Consider the following 27,446-nt stretch of genomic DNA (forward strand, 5'->3'; position numbering starts at 1 on the left):
TGGGTGCTGCATCTTTTGAGTTCTGGTCATTTTTTTAACTTGTACAACATGTAGAAGTACCTCAAGTTTTTAGAATTTTAAACATTTTAAGCATGTTAAACTTTTTAGGGATTGTAATCATTATTATATTATTGTAGTCATTGTATTATTATATTATTGTATTATATACTATTATATTTTTACAATGGAAGAAAATCTATTTCAGTTTTCAAAGTGAAGTCTGAAACTTACTTTGGTGATTTAAATCTTTTCAAGTCACACAATTCCAAGTCAAGATAACTATTTTAGATTTTGTCAGTGAATTATTTTCCAAATGGAAACATCCATATACAATTTTGTATTAATGTCCTTACAGGGAATAAATGAGGCATAATATGTAACACTTCACAGTTTATTTATATTTTATTTCAAATTTAAAGCAATGAGCAATGCCTCATTTGCAAAACAGAATTTCTTCCATTTTTATGGAGGTTTAAGGGGCCTGTTTTGTGTAAACTAATAGGACTGTTTGCATTAAACACACAAGTGACAAGAATATTTTGATAGTTTCACAAGTAATCTCCTATTACAATCTGTCTATTTCTCTTTCCTCTAGTTAACTTCTCCCACTACCTCTGAGCAGCTTGCCTGTAAACCACCTGCTTTCTCCTTTGTTTCTCCAACTAAACAGAAAACGCCACCTGACCCAGTTAACCTCGACGGAGCCTCTGTGCTAGAGGAATTCCACACTAGGAGGCTGGATGTCAGTGGGGCCTTGGTGGAAGAAACAGCTACGTATTTTCAAACTTCTGCTCACTCTTCACCCTTTTTTGCATCGAAGGGCACCTCCTCGACGTTACAGTTTCCCCATTCCACTCAGTTATCAGGTTCTAATTTATCCAGTCCGAGTGCAGCAGATCAGAAACCTGGACTGGCATCTGAAGTTCTGAAGAAGACAACAACTTTAAGTTCGCACGTCCTTAGCCCCAGAGAAAGCCCAGGAACCACTTCTCCTTCACCATCCTCCAGTGCTTCTCTGAAGTCAAATTCGGCCTCATACATACCAGTCCGTATTGTCACGCATTCACTCTCTCCAAGTCCAAAACCATTTACCTCCTCTTTCCATGGCTCTTCTTCCACTATCTGTAGCCAAGTGTCATCTAGTGGAAATCTCTCCAAGTCAGGGGTGAAATCCCCAGTGCCCTCCCGGCTTTCTCTTCTCACTGCCATCCTCAAGTCAAATCCTTCTCACCAAAGACCCTTTTCCCCTGCATCCTGTCCCACTTTCTCTCTTAACTCTCTGGCTTCTTCCACACTCACTCTGGATCAAAAAGCAAAACAAACCCCACCCACACCTAAGAAATCTCTCTCTAGTTGCTCCCTGAGAGCAGGGTCTCCAGAGCAGGGGGAACACCAGGTTTCCGAACTTAGGCAGCAATCCTTCCACTTACCTTTTCTGGCCAAATCTACTCCCCTTTCTCAGGCATGCTCCCTTTCTCCCACAAAACATGACAGTAGCAGCCTCATTCCTTTGAATGTAGAGAAAATGTCACCCACTTCTTTGAAGACCAACCCAACACTCTCCCTGCTACAGACTGATACATCCAGTTCTGCAAGACTTCCTCCTGTTCCACCAAGTGTTCCTCCTGTTTCTTTGAAGGGCAAACAGGATGTTGACCTCAGGGGCCCAGAAAAGCCCAGGAATATTCACATACATCCTACATCAGTCTCCTCTGCATTATCTTCTCTATCTCCTCCCACTAACCAAAGAGCCATGCTCTCCTCTCCAGAGAAATGTTTCCATCCTTCCCCAGCTCTTTCAAACCTGATAAACAGATCCAAGAGAGCAGCCCCACAGCTAGGTGGCCAGGGGCAGAACCTTTCAACTCCTCTTTCAACCCCTGTCTCTAGTGCTAGCTCTGCCTCTCTTCCCAAACTGGGGTCCTCCCCTCTGCCTCGTGCTAATCTGCCGACCCAGGCGCTCCAGCTCAGTCCAACACTGTACCCAAATTGTGGCAGTGGTACCTTGCCTTCAAGACTTGGAAAATCTGAAAGCTCAGTATCCAACCACAGGTCATCTGTTTCAACCCGATCACCTCCCATCTCTCTAACAAGAACCAAGGAGCTGATTTCACCTTATGCATTGTCCATGTCAACAGGCCCTGAAAATAAGAAACCCAAGGTATTCTTTTGCATGTTGCATGGTGCATGCTTATTTTGAAATATGGGAGAATCTTTTTTTCCAGAGGAAAAATAATTATGATATTCATTCTGCTCTTACAAGAGTTATAGAAAGTGTAAGTAGAGCTAGGATTTGGTATATTTTAATGTGTAGGTGAATTATGATCTATCTAAAATGTGCATGTTTTGATAAAACTCTTTGATTTTACAAATCCTCCTGTTACAGTAACTTCTGATATCTATGACTCCAAGGTATTTTTTTTTCTTCAGGCATAATGAATTATATCATTGATCACAAAGATGGGATGGATATAAAGCAGTTGTTTTGAATTTGAGACTATGATAAATTTCTGATTATTTAATTTCATGGACCCTATTGTCCATCAAAGCATCCTGTACTGAGAATAGTAGACAGGATCAGTGTAAAAATTTCCCCCTTTATCAGGTTGATTTCTTTTTTGCTCCTCCTGAGCACCACCTAAAATCCATACCAGTATGGATTTAGCTATATACATATAGAGCAAAAAGAAATAGAAATTTCCTTTATATGTGAATATTATATTTGATTTATTTTGAACTCTAAATACTTAGTAATTATGAAATACTGAAAGGGTAGGTAGGCTGGGTATAAGAAAATAGAATTGAGAGAGGAGAAATACTGACTTCTAAATGCTCTGAAGCAGCCCGTTGAGCAAGAAGGGAATACTGGCATACATTCATTCATTTATTATTTTTATTTTTTATTATCTACTTTTATTATTGAAGGTAATTGACATACAATGTTATATTAGCTTCAGTTGTACAACAAATTGATTCAAAAGTTTTATGCATTGTGCAGTGCTCACCACATAAGTGTAGTTACCATACAATGCTCTTAGACTATTACTGACTACATTTTCTATGCTGTATTTCCATCTCTGTGGTTTATATAACTTATAACCGGAAATTTGTACTTCACCTCCCCTCCGACAACCATCAATCTGTTCTCTATATTTAAGAATCTGGTTTTTTGTTTGTCTTTTCTTTTGCTTTGTTTTTAGATTCCACATATAGATGAAACAATGTGGTACCATGCACTGTTTGTGGAAATATAAATTGGTACAGTCACTGTGAAAAACAGTATGGCAGTTCCTCAAAAAATTAAAAATAGCAATACAATATGATCCACTAATTCCACTACTGGATATTTACCCAATGAATACAAAAATGCTAATTGAAAAGATATATGCACCCCTATGTTTGCTACAGAATTATTTATAGTAGCCAAGATATGGAAGCAAGCTAAGTGTCCATTTACAGATGAAAGTACAAAGAAGATTCAACACACACACACACACACACACACACACACACACGGACATTATATAGTTGTAAAAAGGAGATCTTGCCATTTGCAGCAACATGAATGGACCTATACGGTATTATACTGAGTGAAATAAGTCAGACTGAGAAAGAGAAATACCAAATTATTTCACTCATATGTAGAATCTAAAAAGCAGAAGAAATGACAAAATAAATTAAAAAGAAGAATCAGACTTGTAAATACAGAGAACAAACTGATGGTTGTCAGAGGGAAGTGGGGAGGAGGTTGGGTGAAATGGGTGAGATACAGGCTTCCAGTTATAGAATGAGTAGATTATGAGAATGAAAGGAACAACATAGGGAATATAGTCCACAGTGTTTTTTGGTGACACATGGTAGCTGGTGACACGTGGTAGGTGTAGCATAACAGATAGAGATGTTCAGACACCATATTGTACACCTGACACTAATGTGACATTGTGTGTCAACCGTATTCAAATGAAAAAACTTATTAAAAAAAACCTATACTCTGAAGACTGGCATTTGTTTTAATACGAGAAGGGAAACATATGAAGATGTAATTCATAGAGTTCATTTTTCCTGGTAGAAGGGCAACTCTGCTCTAGAGCGTGCCAGCTTCCCAACTATTCTCAAGTACTTAGGATGTGGATCGTGTAGAACCAGAATTTGGTTGTTGTATGACTCAAATGAAATTCTGAAGTGCCTGTATGGGGGGCATGGGTGGGTGGGTCGGGACTACAATTTTTAGGGCAGTGCAATCAAGTAGCAGTTCCAGAACTTCCAAATTCCATATCAATGTTTGAATGATAAACTTAAGATGGGAAAGATAAAACAACCCTCAAGTCAAATCCTATCACGTCCAATCTATGGTATTAATGATGTTGCAGTACAATTCAACTTAACAAACATGCATAAAACTTCTGCTGTATGCCTACCGCCATACTAGCTTTTTTGGGGATGTGTGTTTGTGTGTATGTGTGTTTTAAGGAAAGTTAGAGATAATTCTTTGTCCTTAAAAAAAAATTTTATTCAGCAGAAGAAAATATACAGATACATGATGTGGAGAAGCTATATAGAGTTATTAAATCCATAATAAAACTAGAAAACAAGAATAAGGTAATATTAATATAGTATAGTACATATTATATACAATTGCTCGTTGAATTCAGTGTAATAGAACTATTATTATGGGATATGGTTAGTGAGGGAACTTATAACAAATGGCAGGCCTGTGGGAAATGTTTAGGATTTAGCTTAATGAGGAGGGAAGGAGCTGGCATTTCAGAAATAGTAAATAACCTGACCAAATATACAGAAGATGAACCTAGAGGAATTTATGTGAAGACATAGGAAGATTGGGCTTATTATTAAACAGTGACAATTATAATAATAATTATTTTAAGAGCTACCACATGCTTTCTGTATATAAAATTTCTATATATAAAATATACAAAACAGTTAAAAATTAATTAGAAAAGATTATGTCAGGGGCACCTGGGTGGCTCAGTCTGTTGAGCATCCAACTTTGGCTCAGGTCATGATTTCATGGCTTGTGAGTTCAAGCCCCATGTCGGGCTCTGTGCTGATAGCTCAGAGCCTGGCGCCTGCTTCGGATTCTGTGTCTGTCTCTTTCTCTCTGCCCCTCCCTCACTCATGCTTTGTCTCTCTCTATCTCTCAAAAAAGAATAAACATTAAAAAAAATTGGAAACAATTATGTCAGTTAACTTTTATGACAATATGAGGTTGGTAGTACTATGTTCTTCATATTATATACCAAACACAAAGCAATAACTCCTATTAATAATCATTTTAGCCTGATTTAATAATTCTCATGAAGGAAATCATCATTATGGAATCATCAGAATTATAAATTTCTATAATGTTTGGGTCATTTAAAAATGTATTTTTAGGGCCCCTGGTGGCTCAGTCAGTTAAGTTTCTGGCTCCAGCTGAGGTCATGATCTTCATGAGTTCAAGCCCCACGTCTGGCTCTGTGCTCCAGCTTAGAGCCTGGAACCTGCTTCAGATTCTGTGTCTCCCTCTATCTCTGCCCTTCCCCTGCTTGTACTCTGTCTCTGTCTTTCAAAAATAAATAGTAAAAAAAAAACCCACAAAAAAACCAAACCCCAAAACATTAAAAAATGTATTTTTAGAAATTATTTAGTCCTTGTATTTTACATTTTCAAAGCAAAAGGGATGGAGAAAAATCTAACATTTTCTATAATTCTGAATCAAAACTTCTTATTTATTTGAGGTAAAATGACCTGGTGATTATCTAAAAATACATTTGTGTGACTATGGAATTCATTTGTGATATATTAAAAACAACCTGGTGATGTAAACAGTACTGTCTCCTGAATTCATTAACAATTATTTCTTAAACCATACTGCCAATATGTTTAAATTATTCATTACCTTTGTGAAAAGTGATTTTACTTGAGAGGCTTCTTCTGAGTGTTTCTCTTTGTGGTTTATTCTGCTTAGTTCACGTTTTGTCTTGTTTTTTTTTTGGAGAGTTGGAAAAGGGTGAGCCCAGAGGGCTTTTGATCAAGTCAAGTTCTTTTTTGTCCTAAAATCAAGTTTGTTGAAGATCTGTTCTCCCACAGCTCACTTACTGTTCCCAATATTAAAGAATTTTCAACATTTGCTTTATTTTTTAATTCCTAAGTTAAAAACATCATGCTTATAGAAGTGCATGATAAATTTGCTGAACATGAAAATATGAGGAATCATGATAATTTATCTATTTTTACCCTTTTTATTGAACAAAAAATGTTTCTTATAATGGGCAAAATTCATGATAACTTCTGCAAAAAATAGTTGCTCCCTGAGACATGCTGTTTTTAGTTATATTTATTTCTTCCTTGCTTCTTGCTTTTATCTCTCCAGGTAAAAATCAGCCTACCTTTTTTTTTTTAATTGAAAACTATTATTTGCAGGATTTGTAACTTGAGTATAAAAAATTCATTAAAATGGATGCTGGAATAGATAAATCTTATCCCAGTTTCCTTTGATGTTTGACTAGTTTTGCTTGAATTGCTAAGATTATTTTATAGATTGATAAGAGGAAACAGACAAAAGCTTTGGGATATCAAAGAACTCATATGCTCCTATGGATTGTTTCTTGTCTTGTTCCTTCCACTGTGGTGCTAATCCAAGCACAGGGCTCTCTTTGAAGTCAAAGAGCTTCAGATTTAGATCAGCTTCACTCAGAGGCCAGATCCCAAAAGGAAAGAGGTCCTGGAATACAAATGGCCATCAAATTAAAACATGAATGCTTGAAGGGTATTAGTTCAAAGTGTGGGCCCTACTGTCCTTTGATATTGAAATAGAACGGAACAGCTAGAGTATACTGAGCTAATTTCAGATATAAAGCATGCTTGATATTTCTTTTTTATAGATAGAATCTTAAGGTTCTGAATCTGTTTACATTAGTATGGTATAATTGATATACTTTAATTTCAGATACAGTTTTAAAATATTAATTCACATTATAATCATGGTCCTAGACAGGATGAGCATCTCTCTGGATGTTGTTCAGTCTACTCTTTGATTAACATCTATATTGTTTGAGATGTTTCTGCTCCTTGGGAAAGGGAATATCATAAAATTAATTCCCGGAGTTGTATTTGGGTTCCCAATATATTTGGCCTTCATTTATAACCTAATTTAAAGTTTTCTCCTAGGGAGTTAGCATGGTGTTCCCTAAGGGGATTTGAGGCCCTTACCTCAAAACTTTAAACATCTTGCCACTTACTGAAGATGGTTTGAAGCTCTTTTCTGACTATGAGAGCTCCAGTGATGTGCCTGTCTTGGCCTTACAGCTATTTGGACACATAGTTTAGGGATCAATTGGGAGCTTTTAAATGTTTCATGACCTTTTATAGTTGGTGTTTTATTTATAAACCTCATTCCTTGAAGACATCAAAACATTTCCAATTACATCACCCTGAAAACTTGGTGACAATAGTCTCCATGTGACTGTCTCCATTTCTGCTGATCCACATGTAATCTGAGACATGAGCAATATGGAATGTACCCCCATGAGCTAAAATGGTCAATCTGGTTCAAGCAATCTATGTGCATTGAGGGCTTATTATGTTCAAGACACGTTACAAAGTCAGGAGGATGTTGCAACAAATAAAATTGCAAAAATGCTTGCTCACAGAAAGCTCTTGGGCGGAAGAGAAACAGTCAGCAATTACCACTTCCACCTCCCCGACTGCCATAAGTAAATTTTCTTTTGTGTTAGATAGTCATACACGGTCTGGAGAAAAGTATAGCCGGGTATGGGGTAGTGTCACAAATTTATACTGGCGGTCATGACAGGTTCCTTTGGGAAGGTGACATTGAAGGGGGTGATGCTCCTTAAGAGAGTATAGCCAGGAAAAATACCTGATGCCAGAGAGTGCTTGGCAGGTACAAAGGTAGGAGAGCCAGTATCACAAGAGTGGAGTTAGTATAAGGAGGTTGAGATTGTCAGAGGGACATGTAACTGCGAGTTGGGTCCTGTGAGGTCTTGTGTGCCACTTCTTAGTCACTGATTTTTAATTTGAGTAAGAAGCCATCAGAGGGTTTTGAGTAGATAATTGGCACAATCTTGTCTATCTTGCGGCCGTGTTAAGAATAGACTGTAAGAGGGTGAAAGCTGAAGGAAGGAGAATTTAGGGGTCTGTTGGAACAATCCAGGCAAGCGACGATGATGGCTCTGGTGAGGTTCTAGCAGTGAAGGTGAAGATGATGTATCCGTATATATTTTGTAGGTAGGGTAACAAACCTTCACAATCATAGGCGAAATGATAGAACAGCTGAAACTAGGTATATGTATCTTCTTGTTTGCTTTTCTCCTTTTTTCCTCCTCCACCTCTTTACTTCACCTCTTCTACAGAATTCTTGGTGCCTTTGTGGAGGTTCTAGATTTTCTATGATTCTCCCATCCCTGCTATGTGTCACTCACATTTCTGTACTAACCAATTCTGGGTCCCATTCCCTTTGTTTCTTTCCAGCTAGTCTTTGTTAATTGTGCTTAGCAGTGATTCACACTCAAGTGTCAGTAATTGACAAAAACCTTTTTTATCCCTTGAGGAATTTTTGCATTTTAATTCAGGGAGGGACTTGTGCAGTTTAACTTAAGCAAGGTATTAAAAAACATAGGGATGGGGTGTCTGGGTGGCTCAGTGGGTTAAGTGTCCCACTTAGGCCTAGGTCATGATCTTGCTGGTCTGGAGTTCAAGCCCTGCATCAGGTTCTGTGTTGACAGCTTAAGACCTGGAGCCTGTTTTAGATGCTGTGTCTCCCTGTCTCTCTGCCCCTCCCCCACTCATGCTGTCTCTGTCAAAAACAAACATTAAAAAATAAAAATAAAAATAAATAAATAAAATAGGGATTCAAGGTCAAGAGTTCAAATCCTGAAACTTCGTTTCATTGAAGGACTTTGACAATTTAATATATTAGAAATGCCTTCAGGGCATACTTTGAAGTGGGAAGAGGGTCTCTAATCAGCCAGGCTTATCTAAGACTTGAACAGTAGATGAGGAACTAAAATTTTGTTTTTTCATGTCCTCTGAATCTTTCTGTAATTTTCAATAAAATACTTCAGGTTAGGTCAACAAATATGTGCTGAATATCTGTTCTTTGCCAGGTTGGTATACGATATTGGAAATTGTATAAAATATCTTCTCTAAAAGACCTATCAGGCTAATAGGGATGGCAAAATATTGTAATACAATAACATATTGCATATTTAGAGTACTAGAAACACAGACAGATAAATCAGCCATGGAGACCGCTACTGGGAAGAGAGTTGTTCAAGGAAATTTCTCCCTCTCCCTGCCCTGCCACCCCTTCCCCACTGCTTCAGTTCTCAGGATCATCATAGAGATTATAGTCTGCCAGTAATCCAGATGTAAGGGAGGTCTCTGGGCAATTGGATCAGGGCTTGGGTTAAGCTTTTGTCTCAGGGAGATTCTGACTCAGGCAGTACCTGCATGGTCACTGATGAGCAGGAAGGGCTCTCTTGGAGTGCCTGGGTGACTCAGTAGGTTGAGCGTCTAACTTCTGCTCAGGTCATGATCTCACAGTTCGGTTTCTGTGTTCAAGCCCCGTGTCTGGCTATGTGCTGAGAGCTTGGAGCCTGGAGCCTACTTTGGATTTTTTGTCTCCCTCCCTCTCTGCCCTTCCCCCATTCATTCTTCCCCCCCCCCCTCTCTCAAAAACAAATAAACATTAAAAAATTAAAAAAAAATTAGAATGATGATGCTCTCATTTACACTTGTGGATGCTTCAGGAAAGAGAAGTTGGCTCTGGTGGTAGGGAAGCTCTTTTGTTCAGGATTCTCTCTTGTTCATGTAATCTGAGGTTCTGCCCTTCACCTATACTTAAAGTGTAACCATGAGTTCAAATTTCTAATTCTCAAGGCAACTAATATAGTTTGCTTTGAAATCTCATGGGTCCTTATTACTGGAGCCTGTGGTGGAATTTTAGCCATCAACAATAGTGGATGTGATAATGGTGAGAAATATTTTCTGAAGGGGAAAGGTGTGTTTTTGCTGTTCTCACTTTCATACCTGGGATTTATGTTGTAATTATCTAGGATAAATAGAATTTATAAATAGGATTAGCTCTGAAAAAACTTCTAGGGTAAAATACCATTTCCTTTTCTAAACCTAAACTTTACTCTGCCCCTTTATGTGGTAGATATTTAAGAAATATTTATTGAATGTTGACCAAAAACATAGATTACAAATTGGAGAGATACAATGGGTATCATTGAATGTTTTCTGGATTCAGGGTCAGGCTGGTCAGTTCTACTTTCTACGATTAGCTGATGGTGATTCCAGCCGGTATTACTACAACTTACTATTCAAGTTATATTTACCTTGACTAGAGAAATTTGTAATTTTAAACCAAGGAAAGGGAACCAGTGAATTTAATTTAACACCTGGAAGACTTGGAGTGCTAAAGAAAAACTATATTCCAAATTAGAATATTGTTAAGAGAAACCTGAAGAAATATGGTGAACCCAAAAAGTATCTCTAATGGCAACAAGAATGACTTTCAGACTGAAAAGGAAAGACTACATATGTCTTAGGCACACATAAAACCCCACAGATAGGAACTAGAAGGAAATATCTATATGCTCTAAGTTCCTATCTCCTGGTTTAGATAAACTGTATCTCAAACAAACCAAATTTCTACTTCTATTGTAAATGATGGGAGATAAGAGATTTGTCAGAAAAAGAAACGAGCCATATGTTCTATTTATCAGAAAAAAGAGGAAGGTAAATTCTGAAAATGATTGCCTATAATCTTAGTTTGTGATTGTTTACAGAAGCAGTTATGACTGAAAGTCAGACATTTTTTTCAATCAACAGATGTCTGTTGGATTGCCTTCCAAATTCTAGCTTTTGTGATTTTTTTTTTTTGCTATATCATGAATAAAGAGAGATATGTGAAGTGTAATGACATCTCCAAACTCAGATTTGTTCTGAGTGCCCAATCTAAAGCATCCTGCATGTTACTTTCTGTGCCATTATCCTATTTTAATTTTCTGTGTTATTACTTATCTTGCTAGGATATTTCTTTTGCTTTCTTGTTTCTTGGCTTATGGTTTGTCTCTTTGGGTGTAAGCTTAGTGTCAAGCTCTAGAGAGCAAAGGCTTTGGATGTTTTGTTCACTGCTGAATCTGTAGTACTTAGAGCAATATAAGTCACAAAGTAGATAATCATTAATATTTTGTTGAATGAATCCATTAGTTGAACTGCCATATTGAAATAGATTTACAGGATAGATTGATGTCCACCAGGTTGGTAGAACCCAGGAGGCAAGAGGTCCTGATCCTTGGTATATGACTTGAATGAATAAAAATGACATGCCTAACAAAATGGTTGATGAAATAATTATAAAAATTCTTATCTTCATAGTTTACAATAACAAGCCAAAACTGATCAGATGAAATGGGATAGAGATAATGCCTGAAGTACTATTTTGGGATCTAGAGAAGAATAACATAACTGCAGGATGGAGTTTAATTTCAACAAATGTTAAACAAAAAAGATGAAAGGATTAGGGATTTTAGTGGTAGCATACTCAGTGTGATCCAACAATATGAAATGAGTCCAAGTTCACTCTCCTGTATGTATATTCTTCACTTATGACAAAAGCAAGGAGACAGTTCCAGTTACTATCATCTTCATTGTATTAATTGAGTTTATTATCAATAGATGTCATGGAGGTGATGATTATATTCTATTTTGTGTTAAAAATACATCTCGCTAAGTGCACACATTTTCAAAATGTAAAGGAATGTTGAGAGAAGAAAGTGATGAGGATGGTGAAATCTTCAACTGAGGATCAGTGAGGATGTGTTGGAGGAAACAGCAATACCACTCTCGTGCAGAAGGGAGCTCTTCACATGTGTCATCATTCTAAGGTGGGGAGAAAGGACCAATGGAGTAAGGTAGCAGGAAGTACATCTGGCTCAGTGTAAGGGAGAATTTTGTACCAATTCCAACAATGAGGCCTAAACATGTTGTCTTGGGAGATAGACAAGTGTTCATGTGGTAGCTGAACAGAGGATTGGTCAAAGAGATACATGTCTTAGATGAGGGTGTTAAGCCAGATGGCCCTCAAGATCACATCTAATTCTAAGATTCGGTGGCATTATGTGTGTGTTAACAATATATCTCTTTGTAAAGGCTTGTCCAACTATATACTTTAGGGCATTTGGGGATAGAAGACCAAACATTGTAAATTATTGTGTGTCCTGCAATGAGAGACAAGGGCATATGGTAGATAATTGCACAATTGTTGACTAGTGTGCCTGCATCCAAATCCCAGCTATGACTTACTACCTAGTGACCTTAAATAAGTTACTTAACATCTGTGTACTTTAGTTTCCATATATAAACTGGATATAATATAATCTACCTAATAGCTTGGTTGTGATAATTAAAAGAGATAATACACATAAAGCTTTTAGAATGGTACCTGGCTCATAGTGATTATTAGCTATTGTTATTATTATTATTACAACTATTATTAGAGTTAAGTATTCATAAAACCATCATGGAGTATTAATGATATAATGTTATGTATTACTTGTCTGCTTAGGTATACTTTGAAAGAAAATGTTATCTTCTAGAGGAAGCAAATATATCTTCTAAAGGAGGCAAAAAGGCCTGAGTTCCATACCTGTTTCTGTTCTTTATGGACTATCTATCTTAGGCAAGTCACTTAGTCACACTATGCCTCCTTTCCCTAATGGTTCTGTAGTTATAGGGCTTCTGTAAAAGTAAATGTAAAATTAATTTGCCTAGTAATAAGTGCCAGCTGTTATTCTGCACAAAGAGATGGCATTTTATTTTCAGTTCTTATCCAAAATATGTCCTATGTAGATTATAGCAGTGCAAAGTCAGTATAGAGACCGGGGCTTGAAGGGCCCTGAGACTTTTTTCCTCCAAGTCTGGCATTTTGATTTTTCTCTACTTCACCCTCTTTATAAGGAAAATGAATGTGCCAGCCTCTTACCTTCCTCACACTATTTTAATGGAAGATTACTTCAATTATATCTATAAAACTCACAGGTTTTATTTTATTTGACTATCATGTCTTCTTCTGTAGATCCTGTGGTCTGCTTTCCAGGGGACTAAGACAGCTTAGAGCTACGTGCCAATTTCTAGCTGGGTCTGGGCCCTCTGGGGAAGCTGCCTGAGACAGGGGCTTTTGAAGTGATAGGAGCCTTGAACTTAGTTAAGCAGCTTGGGACCCAGAGCAATATCAAAACTGGGCTTTTGATTATGCATAGTATCCTGATGCATACAACTTCCTCATGCTCTACCCTCTCTCAAATACTCCCAAACTATATTACTCTGAGTTTTATTAAAAGCTCAGGATGTTTTAGCATTTGATTCATTAATATAATTGTATTAGAAAGAGCAGGAGATGATGAAGTTTAAAAAGGTGAATTTATGGGGCACCTGAATGGCTCAGTTGGTTGAGCGTCCGACTTCAGCTCAGGTCATGATCTCACGGTTTGTGGGTTCAAGCCCCGCGTTGGGCTCTGTGCTGATGGCTCGGGGCCTGGAGCCTGCTTCGGGTTCTGTGTCTCCCTCTCTCTCTGCTCCTTCCCTGCTCACACTGTTTCTCTCTCAAAAATGAAAAAAAGATTAAAAAAATTTTTTTAATAAAAAAAATAAAAAGGTGAATTTATGATCAGAAGTTTGGCCTTTTAGCTTTTTCATTATGGAATTAAATTGCTGCTATTACCTCTATTCACAATATGCTACTTAATAAACACTGATGGTAAATTTTATGTCTTCTGACCCTTGTTTTTATGAATGATGCAAGAGAATGTATCAAGAGTTCAATTAAATTTGTTGGAAGACTGTTTGTTAATTATGGCACTATAAAAAAGAACCAATTTCCTTTGAGGATCAAGGAAAAAAAGCCCACTCACATTTATAGACTATGAGGGGCACACTGCTCATGAGATATTTATATATAACTTTGCAGAAATGGATGTTTTTAAGTTCTGAAACTGTATAGCACATAATTGCCTATAATCCCTAGGCTGATATTTTACCGTGATGTTTCTTTTTTTCTCTTTCTAATAAAATATTAACATAGTAAGCTAATTTGTTTTCTGTCAAAAACAAGTTGTAATAACTGTTTTCTTCATTTGATAACCTGTCATTTAACTTGGTAGCACTAGTCTAAAATTATGTTCTATTCTTCCCTCTTTTCATCTCCACTCTTGCTTTCTGGTTACTCATTCTAGCAATACAAGACCAAGTCAAGCTACAAGGCTTTTGCAGCAATCCCTACAAACACATTGCTTTTGGAACAGAAGGTCAGTGTTGGTTCAAAAGCAGAGGGAATTTTATGTTTCTACTGTCAGTTTTGTTATATGTTCTAAAAATGTCTGTTTTAAAGTTCTGCTTTTACTAAAATTTGCTCTTAGTTTAGGGTGACATGATGAAAGCATCTTGGTGAATAGAATTTGACACATCATTGCTTTATCACCAGCCACTAAATATGAGCCTAGAATTTATTACCAGAGGCTAAATATGAGCCCAGAATTGTCCAGTTCATTGTAAAGCAGTCATGAAAACTTGATGCAGATTTTGATACATCCCTGTCCTTTGGAATTTTAAGTGATTGTATTTAAGAGCTTCCACCTCTTTTCACATTGATCAAAAGAGTGGAGGTAAAATGGGGTTACATGTGGGCAACTTGGTCAAGACTTGGTCACTAGTAGTGGCTTCCATAGGGTGGAAATGTATTAGCTGAGTATCCAACGTAACGGCTTTGATCCCGACATGGGCTAAACCTCTTTGTCCGTTCTCACCAGCCATTGGTCCTACTTCCATGAACGGGAGGGAGGATTGAGATCACTTCTAGTGACCCAGCTGCTTTCACATGCCTTTAGGGCATTTTTGCTTTGCTATTAAAAGTCATTAATTATAAAATTACAGGCTCCTGCTTCAGTAGGTAAATTAAATTAGAGCCTCTTGGTTAATAAGCACATTACATATGCTCAAATGAAAGCCACATGGAGGATTATATCAGAATGGAAGTGAAATCAATTACCAAGTGTATGAAATTATTCATTCCATGTTATTTTTATGATATTTATTAAAGCAATTTACCTCTCAGTGCATTAAGCCTATTTTCTTCGGCGTAATTATAGCATTTCAAATACTGTTATTATCATTTGTCAAAATGTTAATGTTTGCCAACCAGGTGGTATTTTGACCACTGATTTATGAATATACTTTCTTGTTATGTCAGTATGATCTGGGAAATAAAATCTTTGCATGATCTCTTGTCTAAAATGTAGTAACTGTTAGTGGGAGATGCTTTGTAGCGTATAGGTGGGCATTGGTGGGCAGCACCTCTGCTGTCATATATCTCTGAGAGCTAATTCCCAATTATCCATGTGTGGCCCAGAGTCTATGCTCTATATGTCTGAATGCTTTCAACTAGGGGGTTGAGGAGTTGCTGGGCTGCAGAGAGATCTGCAACGTTTTCTCCAGCTTCTCTTCTGAATCTCTACCTTTCTTAGCTCATGAAAAGATGAGATGGGCCTAAAACAGTGACTTTAGGAGGCTCAGGAGGATGCAGGAGGTGATACTTTTGCCAGTTGTCCCTTATCCTATTGTCTTGGGTTGTCATGTTGAGTCATAGCGGCAATATTTTCTCACCGCAGACCCTCTGCCCATTTTAGATGGACAGTTTCTGAAATCTGGTCACAGTGTCTCCCTCCACAGAAATGGGAGAAACTCTCCTCCCAGCAGCTGGCCAGGCAAAGGAATAGACACCTGTCGGTGTCCCTCCATCATACTTGTCTTACCTACCCTAGCACATTCTCCCGTACCTGTGTGCCAGCACCGTATCCATTTTCTGTTTAGAGAAATAACAGTTACTTCTTCTTGGAAGACTTTTGTTAAGATAAGCTGGATATCATTATTGGTTCCAGAATCTCTGTCTACCAGCTCTCTTTTCTTCCAATTAAATGGATTTTAGACATTATAACCTATTAGTTGGTCATTAAAAATGAAAAACCATTAGTTTAATTTCCAATTTCATCACAAACCCATTCCATCAATGTGTACTGTGGCATCACTATGTATCGAGCCTGATGCAGTTTCATATAGGAGAGGTTTTGTGTTTTATTTATGTATGTATTTATGTTTAAGGATATTGTCTACATAATTTATTCTTTTTAATGAAACAGAACTGCAATACCATTTTAAAATAGAAGTCTATGTTTCATAATATTTTTCTTCATTTATTTTTAAGTCAAAATTTATTTATTTATTTAATTTTTAAATTTTATAATTTATTGTCAAATTGGCTAATATACAGTGTGTAAAGTGTTCTCCTGGTTTTGGGGGTAGATTCCTGGGGTTCATCACTTACATACAACACCCAGTGCTCATCTTAACAAGTGCCCTCCTCAAGGTCCATCACCCGTTTTTCCCTCTCCCCCACCCTCACTCCCCAAAAGACCTACTCTTTTAGGAAGCATATTTTTATTTTTTATTTTTTAGCACAACAGAATATAAATATCATGATGTCTAATTAAAAATAGTGTTTTTCTAGGGAGAATTGAAACACTAGTGTAGAAACACTAGTGTGGGTAATTGTCTTTTGGCTGAGATAAGTTGGTTTTGGACCATAAATACTTGAATTGTTCAAAGGTCATGAAACTTGGCATATGTCTGTTTTTTCTTTAGAGCCTTTGTATAATTTAATTTATTTATTGTTGGCTTTTCCATGACGTGTGTTCCTTAATGAGGAATTTTAATTTGTAAGAATTTTTAAATAACAAAAGTCTTATCTTTATATTTTATCAGCATTTATTTCCATTTTCACTAATATTTCTTGAATGATATTATGGTGCTCCTTTCATGTACTGTAGCTTTAAGAAAAAAAAAATCTGGGGGTCACCTGGGTGGCTTAGTGGGTTAAGCATCCAGCTTCAGCCTAAGTCATGATCTCCTTTTGAGTTCTAGCTCCACATCTGGTTCTGTGCTGACCGCTCAGAACCTGGAGCCTGTTTGAGAGTCTGTGTCTCCCTTTCTCTCTCTGCCCCTCCCCCACTCACACTCTGTCTCTCTCAAAAATAGACATTAAAAAAATTAAAAAAAAAAATCTGATAATGTAGGTCTTTTTATCTATCTGTTTATATAATAGAACTCTTTCTATGCAGTTAAAATCAAAGGGACTTATTTCTGAATTGAGTAGGAAAATTAAGACTATACTTAGCAGAAACTCATCTATTTTGGGAAGGATTAACACTTTGGAATATTTTCTGAGATCCCTTTACTATCACACAGAGTACCACAAAAGGAAGGGTGCTGCAGTCCCATTATAGTATTCTGTTAGGATTTACGCGGTGGAATGCCTTAAAGATAGAGCCAATGTATTTAATTCAGTTTAACAATTATTCTCTCCCCTAACCAGATTAAACTTATGGTTGATATTTTATACCACATTTTGTTTCATAGTATATGGTATAATTAATGAGGAATCAGAATCACTTTAAAAAATAATGTTATCTTTTTAAAACGCAAGGTTTTCTCCACATTGAAATACAGGCATCCCTTTCAATCAGATATTAAATTCTCATGGAATCACTGGATTGGTTTCAGCTTTAATCACTCCTAGACGAAACCCATAATTTTCAAAAGAGTACATTTTGTTGGCAGCGGACCTGAGGTTTCTGGTATTTCTGTTTTGTAATTTATTGTCTGCATCAAAACTTAAATTTATAGCTTATTCTGTATTCTATCATTTTTCTCCTCGTGAACATTTAGGAAGAAAGCATTTTTAGCTTAACTAAGGCTTTATAAGAAGAGATAAATGTAAGACATATTTTAACGTGTTAGCTTCAGAGTCTCTGGCTTCATCTCCTGCCAATAATCATCTTCTCCAAGACTGAGATAAGGATGAAATACAAGTGATTACAAAGCAGGAACAAAGTAATCAGATCAGCTTACATTTGTGATTGTCCATGAACCTTATTATGATATATTCAACAATATAATAGAGGAAATAACTTTATACATTACTATTTCGTCTTTTTATGTGTACTATTGTTCTGTTCAGAGAGTGTCAAAGGTCTTTCTCTTATTGACTAATTTTTCTTCTTCTCATCTGAGCCTGATAGCAATAGGTAAAAAGTTAAAATTAAACTGAAGGACTCATGTTAGTATTCTAATTAATGGCTTTTTATTTTTATTCTGAAAATATATTAAGAAAAGGAAAGATGAAGAAAGGAGTATTTCCACAAAATAAAATAGTATGCATCTTTATTGTTTCCCAAGTGATTAATATTTTTCCAGGAAAGCACTTTTTTTTTTTTTTAGAGCAGTTGAAGTTCTCCGTTCCTTTCTGCACAAGTATTCCTCAGGATAAAATCAAGGTTAGAGTTAGGTACAATTTTCCAACAAATAGCATTACTATCTGCCAATTTCAAGACACATTTAATTCATAAGCTGTGTGAGTTTGAAAGAAGAATGATAGGGTAGCTCAATTTTATAAATAACACATATAAATTGTAGGGTTAATTATTTAAATAAAAGTTAAGGTATAAAAATAATTTTATTTTTCCTGGTAGAAGGAAGTTAAAGAGAGCCATTTTGAAGACGATTGTAAAAACTGTGCTATAAAAATGGAAAGGTAAAGATTTGAGATGTCTTGTCAGTTTTCAAATCAATTTTTTCTAAATTGCCAGCTTAAATTTTTTAAACATGAGTTGGTAAACTTTAATCTGATTAAGCATACGTCTTTGGGTGAGAATATTTTAAGGTCTCTGAATGTCTCAAAAATTTAACAAAATCTGGTTGCTAGCTTAGCATATGGCCTATACTAGAGAGACATCTCTTACTTGATGGAAAAGTGCCCAGGACCCACAACTATTCCAGTTGGTTCTCCTCAGGCAGTTGTATACCATGCACATATCTCTTTTAAAGCACTTGCCAAACCATAATTATGCATGTTGGTGTTTTTTTTTTTCCCCACTATGAACTATTTGAGAAAATATAGTAGTTTTTTGTTAAATGTTCATTGAATGAATTACTTTGGTTTGCAACTGGGAAGGTCTCTAAAATTTCCAATTTTATTCATAGGATCATAAGGCAAATTTTTGCTCAGAGGATTATAAAAATCAAGGAGCTTAGTGTTTGATAACTGAGACAATGATAATTAAAAATCTTTCTTTAGGGTGGAATAAGCTTCATAAATTCTACTTCCATGGAAAAACTATAAAGAACCTTCTTCTATAAGGGAATTGAGTTGATTTTAGATTTGATAACTTTTAACAATTAGAAATACAATCACAATACTTGCCATATTGAATATTCTAGTGAATCTGGCATTCAGCTAAATACTTTACTGTCCTCACAACTCTGTGAAGATTTTGATGTTCAAAGATACCAAGTAAATTCCCCAAAGCAGCAGAGCTCATAAGTTACTGAATTGGACTTTATGTGATTATCGCCCAGCCTTTCCCTGTTCACCAGGCAACAGTGACAGTGACCAGCTAAAGTGAAATATTGACCAAGAAACGATGATTTTGGATTTCTGTCTACAATACTTTCTTTTATTACTTGCTAAAATATATTTAAATCCTCATCCAATTAGAAACCAAATCTTCTTTGTTTTTTAATGAGGAACAATTAAAGAGACTTGTAAATTACTTAGCTCTGAGTCTTGAGTAAGGGAGGTTTACAAACTAGCTCAATCCCTTGAGTTACTGAAAGAGATGAAGCGCATTCCAGTGAAAGAGGTTTGGGCTGGAAACAGGCACACCTTTCTGATGTCCTTAATTAAATGAAGGAAAAGTATGAATTCTTCTGCCTCTGAGCCTAGATGAATGGGTTTTTAAAAGGCTGTAATGGTTTGCACAAACTCCCTTCCTTCTGTCTGGTAGGGACAGTCAACCCTTCAAAGATTTTGGGATTATAAAATCCAAGTAGATTTCCTCAATTGTTGAAGCTTTTACACCACTCATGAAAATAATGTAATGATAAATATCTCTATATCTTTAAAGAAGCTGTGCTTTTAAATATAAATAGAAAGCCCTTTCGGCTTACAGTGTACATTTCCCCTTTTTCTTCAGATCTGAATGCTATTCAGATCTGAATCTCCAACTATATAATCAAAGTGAGATTTATTTTCCTGAGACTATCTCTAATCCTACAAATGGTTTTGTACTAATGATTGAAAATCAAATAAGGCTTTTGTAGTCTTCAGAGGATGTATTCTACCAAATACATAGCTGGTCAGATTAACAAAGTATAGGAGTGCTTAGGTTTAGCATGAATCATTTTGGGGGTGGTTAATTTGATCATGACTAAAACAGAGTCACCAGCCCATGAAATCTTTGAAATCCAAACTAATTAGATAGTTTAGGCATCACAAAAAGTTTATGAGCCCTGTTCGATTATTCTCCCTTTAGAAGTAGTTTACTTTCTAACTTCATTTAGAGTACAACTGATTCATTCTGTCTTCAGATTTTTAGACCTTAATCCTACTTCCAGAGCGGAGTTTAGACTGATTAAATATCTCTGACTTAAGCGTGCTTACAGTTCCATCAGAGATCTCCTTTCAGGTGAGAAACACCCATGATAGTTTATTGGCATAAATTCCCATAAGAACTTTGATTTACAGTGCTTGGTCACAGTCCTTGGCTCTTAGTTGTAATGTAGTGCTGAGCTCAGAAACTATTTTCTACCAAAAATGTGATTTACTAGCTCTCATTTTGAAAACAGGGCCCCATGGTTCGTTGTTCTTCACAAAATATAATGACTTTTAATGACAATATTACTGATAACTTACATTAGTTAAGAATCTTTAAAAATAGAATTCAAAGCATGTGCCATTTATGTCTCACTTGGTTGTAGTCCAATCTGGCAGAAAATATATGTTTTTAATAAAAATATTTTATTGGAGAATGTTCTGACACACCTTTATTCAAATTAATAAATCTAAAAAAAAACCCATCAATACACTCCTGCTGGCTAAGGTGTCAAAAAGCAATTTATGGTTACAGTTCTTTTTAATGGAGATTTAATATATTTTTATTAAAATATATTTTGTATTACAGAGAAAAAACCCCTACTCTTTGTGGCTGCTAGAAGGAGTGAATCAAGATGATACATTTGACAAATAACTACTCATCAATTTAAAAAAAATCAATTTTAGTAAACTTCTAAGCTATTTAAACTCGAAATAACCTTTCATCCAAATTTTAATGCAGTCTGAGTATTGCTCTATTTCAAAGTTGCAGCATTATTCACCTAATACCAGTTATCTTTCTTGATTTTCCAAGGGCTCTGAGTAGTTTTTTCAGTTTTTGAGTAAATTTCAATATTTTAAATAGCCTATTGAAAGTTGTGTTTGCCTACTGTAAGTTCTCACAGAGTAACTAAGATGTTAACCTTATTTGATTTTGGCTGGAAAAATACCTGCTCATTACACTAACACGGATCATATGCTCAGATCTTTGATGGTAACAAATTTAACTGAAATGCAGGAAAAAAACTAATGTATTTGTTATTTAAAATATTCAAATAGTTTAAGCCATTTCTCTAGAGCATGTTGCTGAGTATTAAAATCGTATTATTTGTATGATTCATTTATTCATTTCATTCCATTCAGTTGTTAGTTTACACTTTCAATTCATCCTAAAATCTTTATTGATTATATTTCATTGGCTGTAACCTGGGGCTGCAATGATAAATACCATATTTTTCTGACTGTGATGGAGACAAATGGTTGAGCTGGGTATAGATACTGTTGAAAAGTAATTATGCAATTATATGCTTAGATTATGTCAGAAATGATATGGTGCCCGAGGAGGAAATGACAGACTTTTCCTGGTATGAGGTCCAAAAATACATCATAAGAGAATTTGATTAGGATCTTTAGAATACATAGGAGTTTTCTAAGTGAGCTGGGAGTGAAGGAAGGACAATCTAGGTGGAGTTAGTAACATGAAGTTAGAAGGTCAAAGGACTCCAGTGGTTTTTTGTGATTGAAGGACAGCATGCAAGTGAGGAGTAGGTGCAAGGCATGGCTGGAAAGGGGAGGAAGGGCTAGATCAAGCTTCTCTCCTGAGGAGTTTGTTCTTAGTCCTTGTCCTTAATTTCAGACTTTTTTCTTCTCCATAATTATCATTATAATTAGAAGCCATGTGTGACATGAAGTTTAAAATTAAGACCCCATCTTATGTGCCATCTTGACATATAGTGAAAGAGGGGCCTCAAGCAGCCTAATTGCAAGTTCCCCTCCCACTTTCCACCCACAGATAAGGTCCCCTAACCCTCCTTATCAAGCTGACCAGGTGAAGTTCCTGCTGATTCAGACAAGCCAGTCACAGCCTTCTGCAAACCAGGGGACATGTATGTCACCCTCTTATACTACAAAGCCTGCTTCCCCCTAGTTATATACTTTGTTCCTGAGCACAACCCTCATGTGGCTGAGCGTGCTGTGCAGCATTCCCTTCCCCTGGGCTGTGAGTACATGTGACTAATAAACTGTTGTTGATTCCATCTGCCCAGTGGTAGAGGTCAAGTATTTGGCCATCCCTATAACAGTAAGTTTGGGACCCTTCCTTCTTACTCACTGACAGGGTAAATAGATGATTGTAACGCTGTGTCAGGGAAAAATTAAACTATCTGAACACCAGCTAGGAGTTATCTTTACAAAATTTTCTGTTCCTGCTATTCATTGCTCATGACTAGTAAGTTTAAGGGACAAAGGAGGAAAGCGAAATAGAAATTCTTATGATAAGAAAGAGGCAATCTCACATGTTTCTATTAAGTTATCATAGACAATGTTTTATATTTTGTTATTTAATGCAGAATAGTAAATTTTTCAAAAAAAAGTTCCAGACAATATTTTGATTTGTGAGTTATTGAAATAAGAAGATGATAAATTCTTATTTTTAGAGGTAACTTTTCTGAATTCTTAGGAGGTATATCCTAGGCCAAAAAGACAACTAGCATGTGGACATGGTTCTTGTTGGTGAAGATTAATAGTTCTGGGTCTGTTATATCACTGGCTCTGTTAGAAGAGGAAAAATTGATTCTGCTGAGCCTTAGATTCCATGGTTCCACAGCTGATGTGACACTTTCTGGTCAGGAAATGGATATATCGACTGATAATGAAAAAGTGAAGAACAGAAGTAAATCTAAAGAAAAGGACAGGGCAGCCTATAATTTTCAGTCGAATACAACAGTTTTATGTGGTTCATCCCAAATAGAACGCTGAATTCACAAAAAGTAGGGGAAATCCTCATGGGTCGAATACCAAAAGCAAGCTGAAATTCAGAATGTTTGGTTATTCTGCCGGTATCGTGCTCACTAACTGTAGGGATTGCGTTTTACTATGAACTCAGTGAAGGGAGAGAAAGATTTGGAGCTGAGTGATATGAGGACTGGAATTGCCTCCTTGTCATAAAGCCAGGATCTTTGAAGGGTTACCCTCTAAATTACAAGATGGATAAGAAGAAAATTGCAAAGGGAAATGACAAGCAAATATTCTTATATCGTCTGGACTCAGTGTAGGAAAAAGGAATCTTTAACCCCAAGCCTACCCCGAAGTGGGTTTGAGATTTAAATTTACATAATCTCTGCTAATAAGGAAAATTTGTGCTGAAAAATTAAAATTGGTTTATCTCATGATGCTTATAGAAATTGAAGAGTAGCTTGAATTGGACCACCTCTTGTGGATAACAATGATAAACTGTGGGCAAAATACAAAAAATAAAATTGTTTAAAAGTACTGGACCAAGTGATCAGTAGAAACTGCAGTAGAGTCCATGCTTGTAAAGACATAATGGAATTGAATGTTTTTTGAGATTTTATGAGTTTTGCACCCAAGGGAAGCTCTACCATGGAGCAACTAAAACTCAGCAAGAAACCAGCAGACTTACCGAATGAGGAATCAGAGAAGACAACATAAGGTTACACAAGAGCTAAAAAGTGAGGGGAGAAGCCAGGAAAAGAATGAGTCACAGAAAAGAAGCCCCATATGTTGCATGTAAACTCTGCCCATACCCATGGATGACCACTGAGTTACACATGTGCCCGTTAAGCCCAGCTAAGTCGAGGTAAGGATAAATTACCTGAACGGAGATTCTAGCTGCTGCTCACCAGCAGGAAGGCAGAATTTGGAGCCAAATTAACCATCTGCTAAAACTAAGCAACAGTGACAAAAAGACTCTTCAGGGGACCATAATAGAATTTGGAGTCTTTATAACATGTCATTCAAGATAGCTAGGCTATAAACATTTCTAATCTCTGGACATACAAAGGAACAGGATAATGTAAACTATACTCACAGAGAAGGTATAAGTCACAAAGATTGACCCAAAGATGTTCCAGGCATTGCAATTAGCTAGCAAGGATTTTAAAGCTATTCTCAAGGATATAAAGGAAAATATGTTAATAATGAATTATATAGGACTTTCCAAAACTAGAAACTATAAAATATACTCAAATGGAAATTCTAAGATTGAAAGATGAAATATTGATGAGGCAACTGGGTGGCTCAGTTGTTTAAACGTCCAGCTAGCTCTTGGTTTCAGTTCAGGTCACGATCTCACAGTTCGTGAGTTCAAGCCCTGAGTCGGGTTCTGCACTGGCAGTGTGGAGCCTGATTGAGATTCTCTCTCTCTCTCTCTCTCTCTCTCTCTCTCTCTCTCTCTCTCTGCTCCTCTCCTGCTTGCTCTCTCTCTCTCTCTCAAAATAAATAAATAAACAGAAAAAAAGAAAAAGGAAATATTGGAAATAGAAAATTCCCTGGATTGTTTTAAGATAAAACTGGAGAAGCAGATGTGTTGGTGAACCTGAAGATAAATTGCTAGAAATGATCTGATCTGAATAGAAAGGGAACACAATTAAGTAAATGAAAAGAGTTCCAATGACCTGTAGGATGGTATCAAAATGTAATTAGAGTCTCAGAGGGAGATGAGAGAGAGAATGGAGCAGAGAAAATATTTGAATAACTAATAATCAAAATCTTTCCAAATCTAGTAAAAGATATAAATGTATAGTTTTAAGAAGCTCAGATAGTCTCCAAAGTGTTTGATTCAAAGAAAACCATGACTGAGCATATCACAATTCAACTTCTACAAATTAAATATAAAGAGGAGATCTTGGAAGCAATTAGGGGAAAATAATGCATTACATACAGAGGAAGAACAATACAATGATGGCTAACTTCTCCTAAGAAACAGTGGAGGCCAGAAGACAACAGAATGACACCTTTAAATGCTGAGAGAGAAAAAGAAAACTAAATTGTGTAGCCAGGGAAAATTCCTTCAAGAATGAAGACAAAATGAAGACATTTTCAACTAAAAGAAAACTAAGAAAATTTATTAATAAATTTTATAAATTAAATAAATTTTATAAATTTTATAAGTAAAATTTATTAATAAATCATACAGATTTGTATGACAAAGTATGCTGAAGGAAGTTTGCCAAGCTGAAGACAAATAATTTTGAATAGAAACTCAGAACTGCAGGAAGGAATGCAGAGCATGGGAAATAATAAATATGTGGGTAACCACAATTTTCAAAAATTCCTTTGAAATACCTATAACTATTTAAAGCAAAAATTTTAACATGATGATATGTTTGTAGCATAATTAAATGTATTTAAGGCAATTGGAACATAAAAACCAGGGTAGGGGGTGAAGACTGCACATATTCCTGTATAGTACATGAATTAAATCTAGATTTTGTATTGCTTGGTTTAGACCTTAGGACGAATGGAAAACTTTCCAAGACTAATTTGTAAAAACCAGTCTATAATATTTGTATTAGTTTTAATGTAAGCCATACTCACTGCCACAGTGGACAGACCCTGATATTTCAGTGGCTTAGCACAATCATTGCTTATTTTCTTCCCACGTCACAGTTTGGTAGAGTTCATTTTGGCTCTCTCACATAAGCCTCAGTAATTGAGTGATTCAGGGATGTAACCTGCTTCCATCTTACATCTTAGTTATCTGAAGGTGAAAAGAGAGAAGCCATATCTGTTTCTAGCCGCCTTGTGCCAGAGGTAAGTAGGTAGATGCAACCTTAACAGAGGTTGTATATGACTTCTACTCACATTTATTTAGCAAGGATTAGTTACAAGCTCATACCTAAACTCTTGAGACCAAGGAAATGTATTTCTGTGTTTGAAAAAAAATCAAAGTACTTGGTGAACACCTAACAGTGTCTGCCACAATGTCCAAATTGGTGGAGGGAAAAATGAGTAAGTAAAAACCCCAAAAATTTAATCAGTTAAAACATTCAAAAATTGAATACAAATTAAATAGAAAAAGTGAAACAAAAATAAAACAGATATGTTGGAAACATTTAAATGTGTAAATAATTGTAATAAAAGAAACGTTAACCTCTTCAATTAAAAAACAATGGAGATGAGACTGAATCAAAACATGAATTCTAGACATCTGCTTTTTATAAACCACTGATTTTTAATGTTCGAATGCAGGATGTTGAAAATAAAGAGGCAAAAACTGATAAACTAGTAAAATGCTAATTAAAGCATTTGGTTGTATCAGGCAAAATAGATATTAAGACATCAAGCATTACTGGGGAGATAGAGGGTCACTTCATAATGGTAAATACTTAATTCATGAGGGAAGAATACTTCTAATTATGAATGTAGCTAATAAAATGGCTTCAAACTATGTTGAGCAAAAATTGCTGGTATCACAGGGAGAAATTAACAGACCCATTATAATTCCCTGAGATTTGATGATGACACTTTCAGTTACTGATAGAATAAGTATGTAGAAAACCCAGTAAAACTAGAGATAATTTGAACAGAACAATGAATAATTTCGATCACACACACACACACACACACACACACACACAGAATCCCACAGACAACCTCTGGAAAATAGATATTTTCTTAAATATAAATGAAATATTTACAAACACTATGCCTTATGCCATAAATCACAAACTTCACAGCAACTTACTATTATGAACAAATTCCTTGGCCATAACATAATTAGTAGGTAATTCTGAAATTGGAAAAAATCCTCATATTTTTAAAAATAAAAGGGAAAACTACTTTTAAATAACCCATGAATCTAAGAAATCTTAACAGTAATATTTAAAGATGTATTGAGAATGAATGGCAATGATCACACTACATATTTTAACTTGTGCTATGAAACAAAAGGAATACAATGAGGAAAATCAGGATAAACCCAAAAACGATAGAAGGAAGGAAACAGTAAAGATGTGAACAGATATTACTGAAATGGGATATGAGTATGCCAAAGAAATTCAAGGCTAAAATTTAGTCTAAGAGAGTAGGAATTGATCATTCTCTGAGAAATTGATTTTTTTTTAAAGTAGGTAGATGCAAATAAATATGAGAAATGATAAAGGTGTGCTGCCAAGATGGTGACCTAGGAGACTTC

At 35.9% G+C, this 27,446-nt stretch overlaps 1 protein-coding gene across 1 annotated transcript in view; it reads left to right on the forward strand.

Annotated features, from left to right (window-relative positions):
* Positions 1–27,446, forward strand: part of LOC122489639 (muscular LMNA interacting protein) — a 250,265-nt gene that overhangs the window by 134,656 nt on the left and 88,163 nt on the right. The window contains 2 exon segments of the mRNA XM_043591667.1: positions 596–2,161; positions 14,262–14,333. Of these exon segments, the coding sequence (XP_043447602.1) occupies positions 596–2,161; positions 14,262–14,333 (1,638 nt within the window).

This window comes from Prionailurus bengalensis, chromosome B2, assembly GCF_016509475.1.
Source record: "Prionailurus bengalensis isolate Pbe53 chromosome B2, Fcat_Pben_1.1_paternal_pri, whole genome shotgun sequence".
Classification (NCBI taxonomy): Eukaryota; Metazoa; Chordata; class Mammalia; order Carnivora; family Felidae; genus Prionailurus; species Prionailurus bengalensis.